The following is a 16,847-nucleotide window of genomic DNA, read 5'->3' as shown; positions in this document are numbered from 1 at the left end:
GTGACCAAAAGCAGAGAAACACAAACATACATATAGAGTTGAACAGGGATGATACACGAGTTATACAGTCCAGCAATAACATTAGAGAAACTGTTTAGTTATTAATGTTCAAATGTAAATTATGAATGTTCATATGTATATAATTTTCTGATAAGGTCCATATTAACATAGACTGATACACACTGACAGGCGCCAAGATGCAAATAAGGGGAAAGAGTTGGAGAAACACACAAGAGGAAGTAAAATATGAAATAGGGGTTTTCACAGAAATAAACAAATGATGTGATGAGCTGAATGAGGGATGAGAGCAGATATAATAATAGCGTAGTGTAAATCTGCAGACAGAAACATCAGACTCAGGACAGAAACACACGACCTCTAAAGTAAGAACATGTTCATTCTTCAAACACAATTAGACTTTCTGATGTTAATATTGTCTTAATGATTATGTACAGTGCATTCATGCGGCTGTTGAGATACTCACTGAAATTGTCATTTTTTACTCCAAAATGAATCAGGGAATGTTTGTTGTCTGAGTTTTTCAATGTGTTTCTTCCTCAGAAATGGACCAAACTCTATATTTGATTCTTCTTCTCATTGGTGAGTGTGTTTGTTGTATTATTTATGGTTTATAGTTTCATCAGGTTTGACCCTGTTATGAAAAGCATTAAATCAAACGCTCTCTTTCACAGCTCTCTGCTCCGTATCTGAATGTGTTCAGCGTCAGTATCACTTTATAAACGTGTTGAAGACCTGGACTGAAGCTCAGAGATTCTGCAGAGAGAATTACACAGATCTGGCCACCGTTGACAACATGAACGACATGAACGAGCTGAAGAAGAGTGTGAATGGTGGAGGTGTTGAGAGGGTCTGGATTGGGCTGCAGAGGAAATGGCAGTGGTCTTCAGGTGAACCTGCGCTCTATCTGAACTGGAGATCTGGACAACCTGAAGGCAGAGATGAGTGTGCTTTCATGAGAAATGGACAATGGGAAGATTGGTCATGTAGTGACAGCCTGACTTTCATCTGCAGTTCATCTAACAACAGTAAGTGCAGCTCCATACAATCACAATAAATATTAATTTATAAGATGCACAATATACTGTACAAAATTAATGCAATACTAAATTTGTCACAGTTTCAACTTCTGGATAGAAAATAAACCGATAATGAACATGTTGATCTTCTGTTGTTGATAACTCTGGGAATCTGACATTAGAGACCAGATTTATTTTTTTCAGCAACAATATATACTGTAAATTATAAATTCAAAATAAATTGTAATGAATTAATGAATGCATATAATGTCAACATATAATAGACATACAATAACTTTACGCATCTTGAATTATATATATGAACAAAACTCTTGCATCAAGAACAAATTTCAGTATGATATGTGTATGAAAGTAAATATGATATAATAATTTTGTTTTGATGATTGAATTAACTGGAATTTAATTTGGAACAATAATCATTTGAATAGCCTAAATTATAAGTCTACAATCCAACAATTGTTTTTTTTTTTTTTTTTTTTTTACTGACACATTTGGACTAGTTAACAAACATTAATATGCAGTGTAACATCTTCATCTGTTTGATGTGTCTCTCATTCAGCTCTGTGTGTCTGAATCCAGTTTTCCACAGAAATGTGTAAGGACACGTAATGGAGAAATATAAAGTTGCAATAAAATTGTAATGAAAATTCATTAAATGGTACTTAATGTTATTGTCAAGTGATTCCTCAATATTTTGCACGGTTCTCAGTGTGCAGAACTCTGCCACTTTCCAATAGCCTACAATAATAATTAAACTGGACTTCACTCTTTGACCACGCTTTTACTCTCTTTCTTTTTTATTTTGAAAGTTTGATGCAGTCAATCAGTCAGGTGAAAAACTTTTAAACACAAGTACAAACACCACTTTAAGAGCATACAAAGATATAAAACAGGATTTTGCACACCACTACAAATGGCTGTTTCCTCAAATATTGCCCTATTTAATGGTGTATTCGTACACCGCCTGTGTCTACCCTGCTAATGAGCAGATCAACTCCACCTGGTGCAGTCTGGCTGGGCCAGCAGTTTGTCACAACAGTTATCAGCAAAATCAGTCTATGAATGACACATGTTTCTGATAGGGATAGAGAAATGAAGCCTCATGAAGCGCTGAGAATTTCCACGATTGTTCCGGGAAAAGATTGGAAGCATCAAGAGTGTCGAAAACAGCGCCATCTTGTGGCAGGTCAAATTTATAGCCACCATAAACCCTGTCCACAGCGCCGTTGTTTTATCTATTGAGAGGAAATAAAAGCCTGACAATGCTAAATGTTCAGTTTTCTGATAATATAAATCACATATTAAAGTGTAGCAATAAATGAAATCTAACAATTATATTAATACTATTTATAAAAATACCAACAAAGTTGCTTGATGCAAGTAAATGGTGGTCTAATTACTTTATGGTTTCTATGATGTTTATATGCCAGAATATGTGATCATGTAACACAGGCTATAGGTCTATTTATAAAAAATAAAATAAAAATAGTAAATGGACTTAAACTTCCAAAAACCTGTAGAGTAGTGGTCTGGGTTCAAACATTCCGACACGCAAAGTAAAGCATTCACGAGACTGGACAGAAAGTGAGGCTTCATTTTTCGTTGATCACGTGTTTCTCTGAAAGCAATACGCGTTCCGGCACGGAGATTCATGAGATATTGCGCTGAAAACTCGATATGCGCTTTGAAGCTTCAGTGTCATGTGTAACATCACTAGTTTCCGATGACCACTGGTCCTCTTTACTTCCAAACCATAAACTGCCGTAAGAATAATGAAGAAACTGATTTATGAATCTGTTTCCATGTGTTTTTCTTAAAGTGAACACAGCACTCATCTTTGTCAATCAGACGAAGAACTGGAGAGACGCTCAGAGTTACTGCAGACAGAATCACACTGATCTGGTCAGTGTGAGGAACCAGAATGAGAATCAACAGATTCAGAAGTTCATCAATGATAGTCACATATCTAATGATGTCTGGATCGGTCTGTTCAGAGACTCATGGCAGTGGTCAGATCAGAGTGACTCCTCATTCAGATACTGGCATTCTGGTGAACCTAATAATGCTGGAGGAAATGAAAACTGTACAATGATCTATTTGAACGCTCTGGGTCAATGGTATGACATCTCTTGCAACAACCAATTTCCTTTTGTGTGTCATGAAGGTGAGCAGATCCTCACAAACACACACAATCCATCCATCACCTCCAGATATCTTAAAGTTCACGCTACATGTCTGACATGACAGATTCCTCCACAGTGTTTGTTCTGCATGTTGTTTTTGATCAGTCTCTCTCTAGTTTTTGCTTGTGGTTTGTTTTGTGTCCAGACAAACTGATTCTGATCAACGAGACTCTGACGTGGCCTGAAGCTCTGAGATACTGCAGACAGAATTATACGGATCTGGTCTCGGTTCATTCAGTCGAGATGCAGCGTCGTGTGATGAATGTGGTTAAACGTGCGTCTACTGAGGCGGTGTGGTTGGGTTTACACAACTACTGCCAAATGAACATGTGGCTCTGGTTGAGCGGAGAGATGGTGTGCTATCAGAACTGGGCTCCAGGGAACGGAACGACACCGGAAAACTGCAGCCTTACGAAGAGAAAAGGAGCAGTTCAGTCTGGAGGAGATCAGCGCTGGATCAGCCTTCCTGAGACTCACAAACTCAACTTCATCTGCAGCAGATCTTAGGAGTGAGAAGACGTCAATGCTTGTGTTCATTATTCATTATTTTTTGATTTCTCTGTTAATTGTCATGACATAATGTGATCTTATCAAAGTTGTCTAACACCAATGATTACTATTCTTTAGATGTCTAAAATATTAACACAATATATGTGTGTTTTAAGAATCTCTTAATCTGGCATATCTGGTGTGTTTATGTGTCTTTATGTTTTTCACAAATCTTATCTGTAGAAATTTGCACTGCGTTGTTTATAATTTACTGATATGAAAATAAACCGATGTTGCTTGAAAACCAATATACAACCACAAACAATATATAGTCGCAATCGTGTTTGTTGGATTCATTTGTCCATATAAAGGACTTCCTGAAACTTCATATGAGTCCATTTTGTATTTTCTGGGAGAGATTACCCTCCGGCTTTTGAATGAAACATACATTTAATTTAATTTAATTTTCATTCAGAATGTTTAAAAAGTGTATATATATATATATATATATATATATATATATATATATATATATATATATATATATATATATATTTTTTTTTTTTTTTTATGAAAATGGTGAATCTTTTCATTAGAGAAGATCCTTATTCGTCAGCTGGGTGTTTGAAGCCCTAAATATGGATTTTGTACTGTCAAAAATGGCCCAGGTTGGGCGCCATTCACTTGGAAACACAATCTTCGAGTGTTTTTCCACCAAAACTAACTTCTCTTCTCTAATGAAGATCATATATATATATATATATTTGATGGCTTTGGTGCGAGTAATTAATCAGGAAATTAATTTTTTTTTAATGAACTATCTTCCTTTTAAGAGAGTGTGTGGTAAAGAACGTGAATGAGTTTTATTCTGAACCTTTTGTCATATTTGATGCCCTTGATGAGGAACTGGTGTTGTCTTACATTCATCTAAGCCTTATTTTGGTTTGAGTTTGCAGTGTATGATGTCCTGAGTCAAGCGATGCAACTATCAGTGGCAGCCATGCTTGAGTTTTGATAAACATTATGTGGATTATTACCATTGCTTGGATTAGATTTGTGGATTATGTGTGTACTGTGGATTACTCGTTGTTGCAGACACCAGGCAGGCTAGGCCGAATGGAATAACTCTGTATTGATACGATGAAAGTCAGGCTAATAATATATAATTTGAATTTCTCATCATAGCACACTCATCTCCAGCTTCAGGTTGTCCAGATCTCCAGTTCAGATAGAGCGCAGGTTCACCTGAAGACCACTGCCATTTATCAACACTCATCCTCTTCAGCCCAATCCGGACATACTGAACACGTCCATCATTCACACTCTTCTTCAGCTCGTTCATGTCGTTCATGTTGTCAACGGTGGCCAGATCTGTGTAATTCTCTCTGCAGAATCTCTGAGCTTCAGTCCAGTTCTTCTTCTCGTTTATAAAGTGATACTGACGCTGAACACATTCAGATACGGAGCAGAGAGCTGTGAAAAAGAGCGTTTGATTTAATGCTTTTCATAACAGGGTCAAACCTGATGAAACTATAAACCATAAATAATACAACAAACACACTCACCAATGAGAAGAAGAATCAAATATAGAGTTTGGTCCATTTCTGAGTTGAAAAACTCAAATATCAAGTTAAACATGATCATGTAAACATTTTAGCAGCATAACACAATCCACAATCATTAAGACAATATTAACATCTCAAAGTGTAATTGTGTTTGAAGAATAAACATGTTCTTACTTTAGAGGTTGTGTGTTTCTGTCCGGAGTCTGATGCAGAGTCCTGCACGGGTCCGATTTTGTAAATCCGCACCCGACCCGCCCCACCCCGCTTAAAATAGAACCGACCGCAACCGAAATAAAATCAGTTTAGACTATCACACTATAGACACACTTACAAAAATGTTTATTGCCAGGTCATACAGAAGTTATTACACGACCATTAACACAAGGACAACTTCAGCCGAAGCTGTCAAAAGGCCGATACATGAAGAACATGGCTAACGTTACCACAAAACTGAGTAGCCGTACAACAATACTACGCATGTTCTAAAGAGAGAAACCCGTAATTTAGAGCGTAAATGGAAAAAAACTAACTTAGAGGTCTTTAGAATCGCGTGGAAAGACAGTATGTCACGTTATAAAAAGGCCCTAAAAGAGGCCAGAGCTGAGCATCTCCGCAAACTAATAGAAAACAACCATAACAATCCTAGGTTCTTATTTAACACCGTCGCTAGACTAACAAATAAACAGATGTCTCCTGAACAAAATATTCTGTTACAGTTTAGTAGTAATGATTTCATGAAGTTCTTCACTGAGAAAATAGAAAACATCAGAACCACAATTGTAAACGTTCAATCCTCAATCGCGCCTTATAATTCGGCCTCAATTATCACCCCGCAAGAACAATTACAGTGCTTTACAACTATAGAACAAAAAGAGTTAAATAAACTTATCATTTCATCTAAAACAACAACATGTTTATTAGATCCTATACCAACTAAACTATTGAAAGAAGTGTTACCTGTAGTGGAAGAGCCTCTCCTCAATATTATTAACTCATCTTTATCATTAGGTTATGTTCCAAGAACATTTAAACTGGCAGTTATAAAACCTCTCATTAAGAAACCACAATTAGATCCACATAATCTAGCAAATTATAGACCCATTTCAAATCTACCTTTTATGTCTAAAATACTAGAAAAAGTTGTGTCCTCTCAACTGGGCTCTTTCTTGCAAGAAAATGACATCTATGAAAAGTTTCAGTCTGGGTTCAGGCCGCATCATAGCACTGAAACTGCGCTCGTTAAAATCACAAATGATTTACTTTTAGCTTCTGACCAAGGCTGTATCTCAATACTAGTTTTACTTGATCTTAGTGCTGCGTTCGATACTATAGATCACACAATACTCTTAGATCGACTACAAAACTATACCGGTGTTCAAGGACAAGCATTAAGCTGGTTTAGATCATATTTATCTGACCGCTACCATTTTGTTTATTTAAATGGAGAAAAATCGATCATAACTCCAGTAAACTATGGAGTGCCGCAGGGATCTGTCTTAGGCCCTCTATTATTCTCAATATATATGCTGCCACTTGGAAATATTATAAGGAAACATGGAATTAGTTTCCATTGTTATGCTGATGACACTCAAATATATATTTCATCACGGCCGGATGAAAACGCTAAATTATCCAAATTGACAGAGTGTGTTAAAGATATAAAAGATTGGATGACGCGCAATTTCCTTTTATTGAATCCAGACAAGACAGAGGTAATACTTATCGGTTCAAAAAACCACCCACAAAACCTCTCACAATACAACTTTAACATAGTAGGATGTCCTGTTACTTCATCCTCTACAGTAAAAGACCTGGGTGTTATACTAGACTGCAACCTGTCTTTTGAAAATCATATTTCATATGTTACAAAAACAGCCTTTTTCCACCTTAGAAACATTGCTAAGCTACGTAATATGCTTTCAGTTTCTGATGCAGAAAAGTTAGTTCATGCATTCATGACCTCGAGACTAGATTACTGTAATGCTTTATTAGCTGGTTGTCCTGCATCCTCAATAAACAAGCTACAGTTAGTCCAAAACGCCGCCGCTAGAGTTCTTACTAGATCAAGAAAATATGATCATATAACACCAATTTTATCATCTCTACATTGGTTACCTATAAAGTCACGTATTAATTACAAGGTATTGCTACTGACTTATAAAGCCCTAAACGGCTTAGCTCCAGTCTATTTAACCGATCTTCTATCGCCCTATAATCCATCGCGCTCTTTAGGATCACTAAATTTGAGGCTTTTGGTCATACCTAGGATATCCAGATCCACCAAAGGAGGGAGAGCATTTTCACATTTAGCTCCAAAACTCTGGAATAGCCTTCCTGATACTGTTCGTTGCTCAGACTCGCTCTCGCAGTTTAAAACTAGATTAAAGACGCATCTCTTCAGCCAGGCATTCATATAATACTTTTAATCTTACAGTTAAATCCGGTCTCTAGTTCATAAACGCCAGAGGAGAACTGGCCCCCGACTGAGCCCGGGTTCTCCCAAGGTTTTTTTTTCTCCATTAGGTCACCTGATGGAGTTTTTCGGTTCCTTGCCACTGTTGCCTTTGGCTTGCTCAGTTGGGGATATTTGGGGATATTTAATTGAATTAATCAATCAACGATACCATTGATCAGCATTACCAAACATGGACGTTCCACTAGAAACAAACATTGATGTATTGTTTTAATTTATTACTGTGAAGCTGCTTTGATACAACCTATGTTGTGAAAAGCGCTATATAAATAAACTTGACTTGACTTGACTAGCCTTATAACATTTTACCAATCGAACAGACGCAGCTACAACACTATATCTGCCACGCAATCTCGTCTAGCCTACATCTGACAATTTTGGGTTCAAACACGCCCTGCACACCACACATACTTAACAGTGTTCAATTTGAAAAATACTGTTTAATAGAATTGCTTGGTTTGTTACCACATGTAGCCTTTTTGAAAATGCAGGGCTATAAAGAAAATAAAAAAAGCACACTGGCAAAATAGTGAGTTTGATGTTTGTAGTATTTTTTTTCCTTTAGTATTTTTTTTTTCTTCTAAAAAAAAAGTTTGTTTTAAAGGTTTTGTCAATGTAATCTTTGTAACAAGAGTGTACCTTTAAGTTCTGTAAAAATGTTGAAATTGAATGCGTCTGTTCTTAAGCAATGAGAGTTTGTGCTGCGGGGGTGTTGAGAGGGGGAGTTCGGGTGATAATTTTTTTTGTTGGATGAGCATTACGTTGGACAGAGACTAATTCTTCTCTGCTGTCTGAACTGAGTTGATGAACAGTTTTGTTTACGATTCGTTACGAAATTTCGAGCGGTGAGGAGAAGACTGGATCCGAAATCTCGAGGGAGAGTGGAGGACTCGTTTCCTGGCGGAAATTCACCCATGGCCTAATGGAGGACTGATAATAAGAGTAACTTATTTACAACAATTAATACTTATTTGAACATATAGGACTGGTTTACTCGTTTAAAACCAAAATAACTCAAATTTCCTTCTTAAAATGATTAAATTATAATCAAATTATTCTTAAATTGACTCGTTCATAACCAAATGATTCTTAAATTGACTCGTTCGTAATCAAAATACTCTTGAATTTACTCGTTCATTCTAACGTTCTTATGCTCAACCTGTTTTTTTATTCTCAAAATCCTGAGAATAGGCTATATGTTTGGAGGCACCACGCTATAGAACAAATTATTATTGTAGTATTCTTGTAGCTAACTGTTCATTCTTCAGGGGAAGGACCAGACATTACCCTTTACTACTGCTGGGATACCAGGGCTCCTTTAATAGTATTATACGAGTGTACCCGGCTGGGGGAGAAGCACCTGGCTGCAGCCTGCAGCCTGCAGATTTGGGCGGGGGTGCACCTGGGGTGGGGCTGCACGTGCATCCCCGCCCACAATGCTTCTCATTGGTTACTGCCAAGTGATGACGTCGATCGAGGCGGGGCCGCACCTGGGGCGGGGCTCCACGTCTCTTCCCGCCAACATCTCAGGCTTGTTCGACTTCATGCAGCTCTGCGCAGACCGATCTGCGGCTGACTTAAAGCAGTGCATGCCGGTTAGAAATTTTGTCCGACTTGATACAGCGCCGACACCATGTGACTGTGACGTATGCCATCAAAGTACCGTGAGAGCGATTCGAGAGTAGCCGGAGAACTCAGCCAGCGCAGCTTCTCAAGAGCGGCTGCACTGGACTGCAGGAACTCTGATGACGACTGTTCCACGATTGGCCGGATTCACTGCATGACAACGATCACGTGTGTTTCGCGTTTATTCGAACACTTTTAGTTCCTCTAAAGCTCTCAAATCAGTTTTTTATAACAGTAAACACTCTTGTCATGTAGTTGCAATGTTATATTGTGTCATGTTTATCAAATTAAAACTGATTAAAAAACGTATAGTCCACTTCATTGATAGTAGCTTATGTTGAACTTTATTCTTGTTCAAACAGACGCTATGTGAAGCAGTACATAAAGAATTGAATGAAAATGTCTCTGAAACATCTATTATTTGGCAAATATTGCATTTATTTCACTTCAGCTGTGGTAAAGTATGCAAACACCACGTGAGCGGTCACCACGGGAACCAGAAAGTGTCCGACTTCACGTCTCCGTTTGCAGCTCCTCCCCGCCTGCACGCGGCTACTCTCGCCGATCGGTTACATCCAGCCGCAGCCGATGTCGAACACACCTCTCTTCTCTTTGGTTATGGCGTGAACGTGAAGTCATGACGTAAATTCTAGCAAGTTTTCATTTCTGATGTTCATCGCTGCATGCTGAGTACACTCAAAGTCTCTGGTACACTACAGGCAAGCTACTCTTTTTTTGTTGTAATTTTATTTACATTTTATTTTACCATTTTTAATTCTGAAGTGATGTTTAGTGTGATGTTTTAAAATGAAGTGGTGTAAAAATGAGATTGTGTAACTTTACTCATCATGTCACACAAATAACTAGGACAGCGTAGGTCTAAGTGTGTGTGTGTGTGTGTGTTTAAGATTAAGATTAAGATATACTTTTATTGTCCCCGAAGGGAAATTTGTTTTAGACTCTGTCCATTCCGTAGCTTTACAGAGACAACACAAAAGACAATTCACAAAAAGAATAAACATTTCCTTAGCACATCCTCTCCCAAACATTATCTCATATACATTTAAATAGGTACATATGTATAGTAGTAGACACATTAACGCCTTCCATTGGCACTTATAAAACTTTAAAAACTGTTACTTAATTAAGAACTGGCATAGTGCACACAAAAAACACACAACTGATATATTGCACACTCTCCATATGGCCTACAAAAATACACAACTGACATATTGCATACTCCATAGCACCCATTAAAATACACAACTGACATATTGCACTCTCCCTAAGGCCCATAAAATTACATAATTGGCATACTGTGCTCCATAGTACCCATAAAATACACAACTGATATATTCCACAAGGCCTATATAATACACAATTGGCATACTGCACACTAATAGCACCCCTAAAATACACAACTTATGTAATGCACACTCTATCTGGCCTACAAAAATACACAATTGACATATTGCACATTCTCTATGGCCTACAAATCGTACAAATGACACATCACACACCTCAACAACCAACATATTGCACACCCCAAAAGCCTACAGATTGCAAAAAGAACATATAGTGCAGCAGATTAGTAAAAAAATCGTTCACTTTGGTATAGAAGCATGAAATTTGGCACAGATACTCTCTAAGGGCCACTATTTTGGAAAAAGGCGTTGGCCACTCAAAAATTCAATATGGCGGCCATTTTTCAAAATGGCCACCATTGCTATTCAATACTTATTATATAAATTATTCAAACAGTGATCCAAGCATAAAATTTGATACAAATACTCTCTAAAGGACATAGAAAAAGATGAAAGTTAATAGAAAAGTTAATAGAAAAAGATGCTTGTCCCTCAAAAATTCAAGATGGCCGCCATTTTTAAAGATGGCCACCGTTCCTGTCGAATATTAATTATTTTAAGTGTTCAAATGGTGATGCAAGCAAAAAATTTGGCAGAAAGACTCTTCAAGGAACACTCTTTTGGAAAAAGGTATGTGCCACTCAAAAATTCAGGATGGCCACCATTTTCAAGATGGCCACCATTTCTGTCAAATAGTTATAATGTCTGCTTTGTCTGCCTCCTCTCCTTTGACCTGTCCAGCTTAGTTAAACTTGCCAGGGATATAAAATCCCCGCCGGCATAGGTCTCAGGTTCATTGGAGCACACAAGCCTCTCCACCACGGCAAGGTGTAGTCCGCAGAGAGGAAGTGCCACTGTTAAAAAAGGATACGCTGCTGGTACAGGTTGCACATACAGTGGGGAGAACAAGTATTGGATACACTGCTGATTTTGAAGGTTTTCCTACTTACAAAGCATGTAGAGGTCTGTAATTTTTATCATAGGTACATTTCAACTGTGAGAGACGGAATCTAAAACAAAAATCCAGTCCGGTCTTAACTCCACTCGCCGTGTTTGGAGGAAGAAGAAGGATGAGTACAACCCCAAGAACACCATCCCAACCGTGAAGCATGGAGGTGGAAACATCATTCTTTGGGCTTGCTTATCTGCAAAGGGTACAGGACGACTGCAACGCATTGAGGGGAGGATGGATGGGGCCATGTATCGCGAGATCTTGGCCAACAACCTCCTTCCCTCAGTAAGAGCATTGAAGATGGGTCGTGGCTGGGTCTTCCAGCATGACAACGACCCGAAACACACAGCCAGGGCAACTAAGGAGTGGCTTCGTAAGAAGCATCTCAAGGTCCTGGAGTGGCCTAGCCAGTCTCCAGACCTGAACCCAATAGAAAATCTTTGGAGGGAGCTGAAAGTCCGTATTGCCCAGCGACACCCCCGAAACCTGAAAGATCTGGAGAAGGTCTGTATGGAGGAGTGTGCCAAAATCATTGCTGCAGTGTGTGCAAACCTGGTCAAGAACTACAGGAAACGTAGGTTCTCTATAATTGCAAACAAAGGTTTCTGTACAAAATATTAAGTTCTGCTTTTCTGATGTATCAAATACTTATGTCTTGCAATAAAATGCAAATTAATTACTTAAAAATCATACAATGTGATTTTTTGGATTTTTTTTTTTTTTTTACATTCCGTCACTCACAGTTGAAGAGTACCTATGATAAAAATTACAGACTTTTACATGCTTTGTAAGTGGGAAAACCTGCAAAATCAGCTGTGTATCAACTACACTGTATCTGCGAGAGGGAAGGCGGAAGGACCATCAGAATTGAGACTGGTTTCAACAATATAGGCGACCAGTTCAGAAAGAGCCATATGAAATATGGCTGGTTGAATCGTTTCACTCTGTGACTCTTTCTCAAGCCTTCTGAGGTGGAGTTTCTATCTGTTGTAAAGATGAATGAGACACAAATGATGGTATTTCAGCTCCTGTGCAATGGCATCAGCACCACTTAGTTGAAACAATTTAGCATCATTCCGTGTTTGTGCACATTCATGTAGTCTGTCATTCAGTTGCAGTGTCATTACCTGACGTAGGTCAGATTCAGGAGATATGTTATCACAAAGAAAGCAAACCTGATCATCTAGACTTTTCTGCATCATGGTTCTGCGATGCTTTGTTTGGCCTTCATCTGTCTCACTACATTGAGCATCGGATTGTTGCTTCTGGGCACGAAGTAACTTTGTGTTGTTGAACCGAAGTCGACAATTGTGGTGATACTTCGCTTGGTTCCTTCTCAAAGTAGCTTCTATGCCCCCACCTTCATCCAGTCGTTCCAGGTCCAGGGTCATTGGCATTTTGTTCATCTTGTGAAAGAGTGGAATGTTGGTGGCAATCATAGGTGGTGATTGGAGGGGTTCCTTTGTGTCTGTCTGACAAAGACAACATTTCATCCAATCAGTTGGACTCTTGGCTGACATGGGATTTTCATTTGCCATTTTGGGGGTTTGTTGTGTGATCAAGGCCGAGGGGTTATCATTTTACCACCTCAATCATAGACATAGTACACATTCAGATATGGGATACCATAGATATCATATAATAAAGGCTAAATGTCTCGTGCGCGCTGCTGGCCAATGGAGGTCGACGTCCGCACGTGGCGGCCATCTTACCACAGGGTGCTCGCTCACTCGTAACATGGTGCATGTACTTTTAAATAACCATAACTTGCTCAATTTTCTACCGATTTTCAAACGGTTTGGTTTGTTATAAACGTCAGAGATGTAATTATGATACTGCATACATATGAATAATTATAACAATGGACTTCCATATGAAAGAATTATAGCCACTTTAATAACGTTTGTAAGAAACCAAACCGTTTGTAAATCCGTCAAGATTTCAGTGAGATAAGAGGATTTGTGTGCGTGCTGATCACTCACCTTAATGCACAGCTTCCCTGTGGTAAGATGGCCACCGGTGATGCCGGAAGTGACTCCGCCTTAAGACATCTAGCCTTTATATGGATATCTATGTGGGATACAACTAGGTAAGGGGCACCTACACCTAGCCCGATCATTCATCCAGTGCCATTTAAGTCCTGTGTGATCTGTACACCTTCCAGGTAAGCATACATGAACAAGTCATATATTGCCCCGCTTACCCTGGGCTCGGCTCTCCCGCGCTGGCACAACTTGTCAATTCAAATGCAGCTATCTAACTACGTCTATTACTAGCTAATTGATGAGGGGCTGTTAGGCAGCATTTGGGACACTAAACTTAGCTATACTATTACTACTAGTCAAGAACTACAGTGTAAGTAAAACTAAATCAGCTGACACTGAACCCCATGCTGAGTTCCACAGCAGTGAAGTCACCAGTGTTCCCTGGTTGTGTAATGACGTTCACTCTATTAAACAAAACCTTCCTTAACACATTAAATTGAGCTCTGACAGAAATGGTGGCCATCTTGAAAATGGTCGCCATCTTGAATTTGAGCGGCACACACCTTTTTCCATGATAATGTTCCTTGAAGAATATTTGTACCAAATTTCATGATAGCATCACCATTTGAAAAAAAGATGTAAGGATTCAAGAGAAATGGCGGCCATCTTGAAAAATGGTAGCCATCTTGAATTTTTGAGGGACAAGCACCGTTTTCCAAAAAAACATTCTGAAGAGAGTATTTTCACAAAATGTTATGCCTACATCACTGTTTGAACAATTGACATAATGAGAATTTGACAGAAATAGCGGCCATCTTGAAAAAATAGCCGCCATTTTGAATTTTTGGGTGGCCAACGCCTTTTTCCCAAAAAGTGACCCTTAGAGAGTATCTGTGCCAAATTTCATGCTTTTATACCAATTTGAACGATTCTCTTGAAATATGCCATTAATCTGCTGCATTAATATTACACACCCTTCATATTAGAGTTAATGAGCTTAATAGACATAGGTAAAAAATAATTTTTATAACGGTTTAGCCTACATTTAGGAACTCTAAATCTTCTACCAGATGGTAAAAGCTGAAATTCTGAATGAAGGATGTGGGTCGGGTCAGAAACTATTTTTTGTGCCTGTCTGATAACCGACTGCTCATAGATTTTCTGGGGGGGGCAGATAGTTTTTGACCCCAATAATCTTCATAGCTGTCTTTACTTGACAAGCAATCTGTGTGTGTGTGTGTGTGTGTGTGTGTGTAGTGTGTGTGTGTGTGTGTGTGTAGTGTGTGTGTGTGTGTGTGTGTGTGTGTGTGTAGTGTGGTTTTGGTGGGATTAGGATAAAGTGTTAAAACCATAGGTTAAAACAAGACCCTTAAAAAGAAATACAGTGGCAAAAACTGAACCAGGAGATTTAAGAGTTAATAGTAATATACAAAGTTATATTGTAGGATTTTTTTTTTTCTATGAATAAATTGATTAAATGTATTTTGATAGTATTGTTATTAATATATATATATATATATATATATATATATATATATATATATATATATATATATATATATATATATATATATAAAGGTTATGAAAACCTTCAAGCTTTTAAAACCATTTCAAACTTTTAGGATAGGCTTTTAAATTAAAGTTTGTGTTGACAACTTTTTAACTAGTTTGTTTTTCATAAAGTCTCTTAGGTACTTTACAGACAAAGCCAATAACACTCAAGCATATCTTGTCTAACATTTTCCTATAATATGTTTAAAATATATAAAAAAAGCAATTCCTTGTATGACTCTGTACTATGTTAATGCCTTTATTCAAAATTATTCAATATTGTTTGTTCTGTATTTTATCTATTTTATCTAAATCAGGAGTGCAGTTCCGGGTGCCCTACTCGCTGACTATGTGCTTGCACTGCACTGAAGTATACAAGGACTGCCCACTGAGTATGTGGGTGATGGCCGAAGGGGAGTCCTGCGGGGATTTTATTCTGAGAAGGAGGTTGAGGGCTATTGCTCGGTTGACCGTTTTTTTTTTTCAGGCTGAGTAGATTGTGTGTGAGTGTATGTACATACGTGTGTGAGTGTACGTACGTACGTGTGTGAGTGAGTGTACATACATGTGTGAGTGTACGTACGTGTGTGAGTGTACATACGTGTGTGAGTGTACGTGTGTGTGTGAGTGTACGTACGTACGTGTGTGAGTGTACGTGTGTGTGTGAGTGTACGTGTGTGAGCGTACGTACGTGGGTGAGCGTACGTACGTGTGTGAGCGTACGTACGTGTGTGAGCGTACGTACTTGTGTGAGTGTACGTACGTGTGTGAGTGTACATACGTGTGTGAGTGTACGTATGTGTGTGAGTCAGTGATGCGCGGGTTGATCCGAAATGAGCGGGTGCCTGCGGTCACCCGCGGTTACCCGCGGTTACGAGTCATCCAAAAATATTTTTAATGATATTCGGGTCGCGGTCGGTCGGGTCGTTTGAAATAAAGATGCCAATTAAACCTTTGTCATTTATATAGTTCTAGACAAATTTTCTATGAATACGTTTTAAATTTAATTTACACTTTACTGGCTGAATAACTGGCGCGAAGATGACGCACGAGCTCAGTCTGCAGGTAGAGATGGAGGCGGCAAGAGAAAATAGGTGAAGACTGGGGAGTGGAAGCTCCGCAAATACACAAATAGAAAGAGCAAAGTGTGGGAGACATTTGCCGAAATAATGAAAGATGATGACCAAAGTGCTGGCTTTGTCATGTGTAGGCTACTTCTTGCGATGCTATTTACACATTTGATAACCACAAAACTGGCACGACCAACCAGGCACGGCGCCAGGATTCCAGTTTTGGATAAGCCAGACCAATTGTGGGTGGGCCTTAAATTAAAAACGTTAAATAAAAAATAAATAAAAAAACGTTATCCAATCACTGCTTAACCTAATAAAAAAATATTGACTAATATAGCCTACTGTTATATTATCTGTGCGTATACATAATATAGATTTTAATAGCTTGATGCTCTTTAAATATTGTGTTGCATTGTAAAAGTAAATCCTCGATCGCTCTCCATGGTTCTGACCAAAGAAGAGAGCTTTGGAATCTCCATTATGCATATACCATGGGCTGCATTTTCCGATAACATTGTCTCTTAGCGC

General features: G+C 38.5%; 1 protein-coding gene across 1 annotated transcript; it reads left to right on the top strand.

Moving 5' to 3' along the window:
* Positions 1-306: 306 nt before the first annotated feature.
* Positions 307-4,117, top strand: LOC307155538 (C-type mannose receptor 2-like). The gene is made up of 5 exons (XM_079866242.1): positions 307-383; positions 562-600; positions 693-1,046; positions 2,878-3,222; positions 3,387-4,117. The coding sequence occupies exons 2-5, from the start codon at positions 564-566 to the stop codon at positions 3,746-3,748; spliced, it is 1,098 nt and encodes a 365-aa protein (XP_079722368.1). The 5' UTR covers positions 307-383; positions 562-563; the 3' UTR covers positions 3,749-4,117.
* The last annotated feature ends 12,730 nt before the right edge of the window (positions 4,118-16,847 follow it).

This window comes from Squalius cephalus, assembly GCF_949319135.1.
Source record: "Squalius cephalus genome assembly, chromosome: 3".
Taxonomy (NCBI): Eukaryota; Metazoa; Chordata; class Actinopteri; order Cypriniformes; family Leuciscidae; genus Squalius; species Squalius cephalus.
This window is presented reverse-complemented; position numbering and strand designations above follow the sequence as displayed.

What these genes read in the sequence shown, in the direction of transcription:
- LOC307155538 (XM_079866242.1), top strand. Translation starts at nt 564, where the DNA reads ATGGACCAAACTCTATATTTGATTCTTCTTCTCATTG. An exon ending in TTTGATTCTTCTTCTCATTG is followed by an intron (nt 601 to 692) that starts GTGAGTGTGTTT and finishes TCTCTTTCACAG; the next exon opens with CTCTCTGCTCCGTATCTGAA. An exon ending in TCCTTTTGTGTGTCATGAAG is followed by an intron (nt 3,223 to 3,386) that starts GTGAGCAGATCC and finishes TTTTGTGTCCAG; the next exon opens with ACAAACTGATTCTGATCAAC.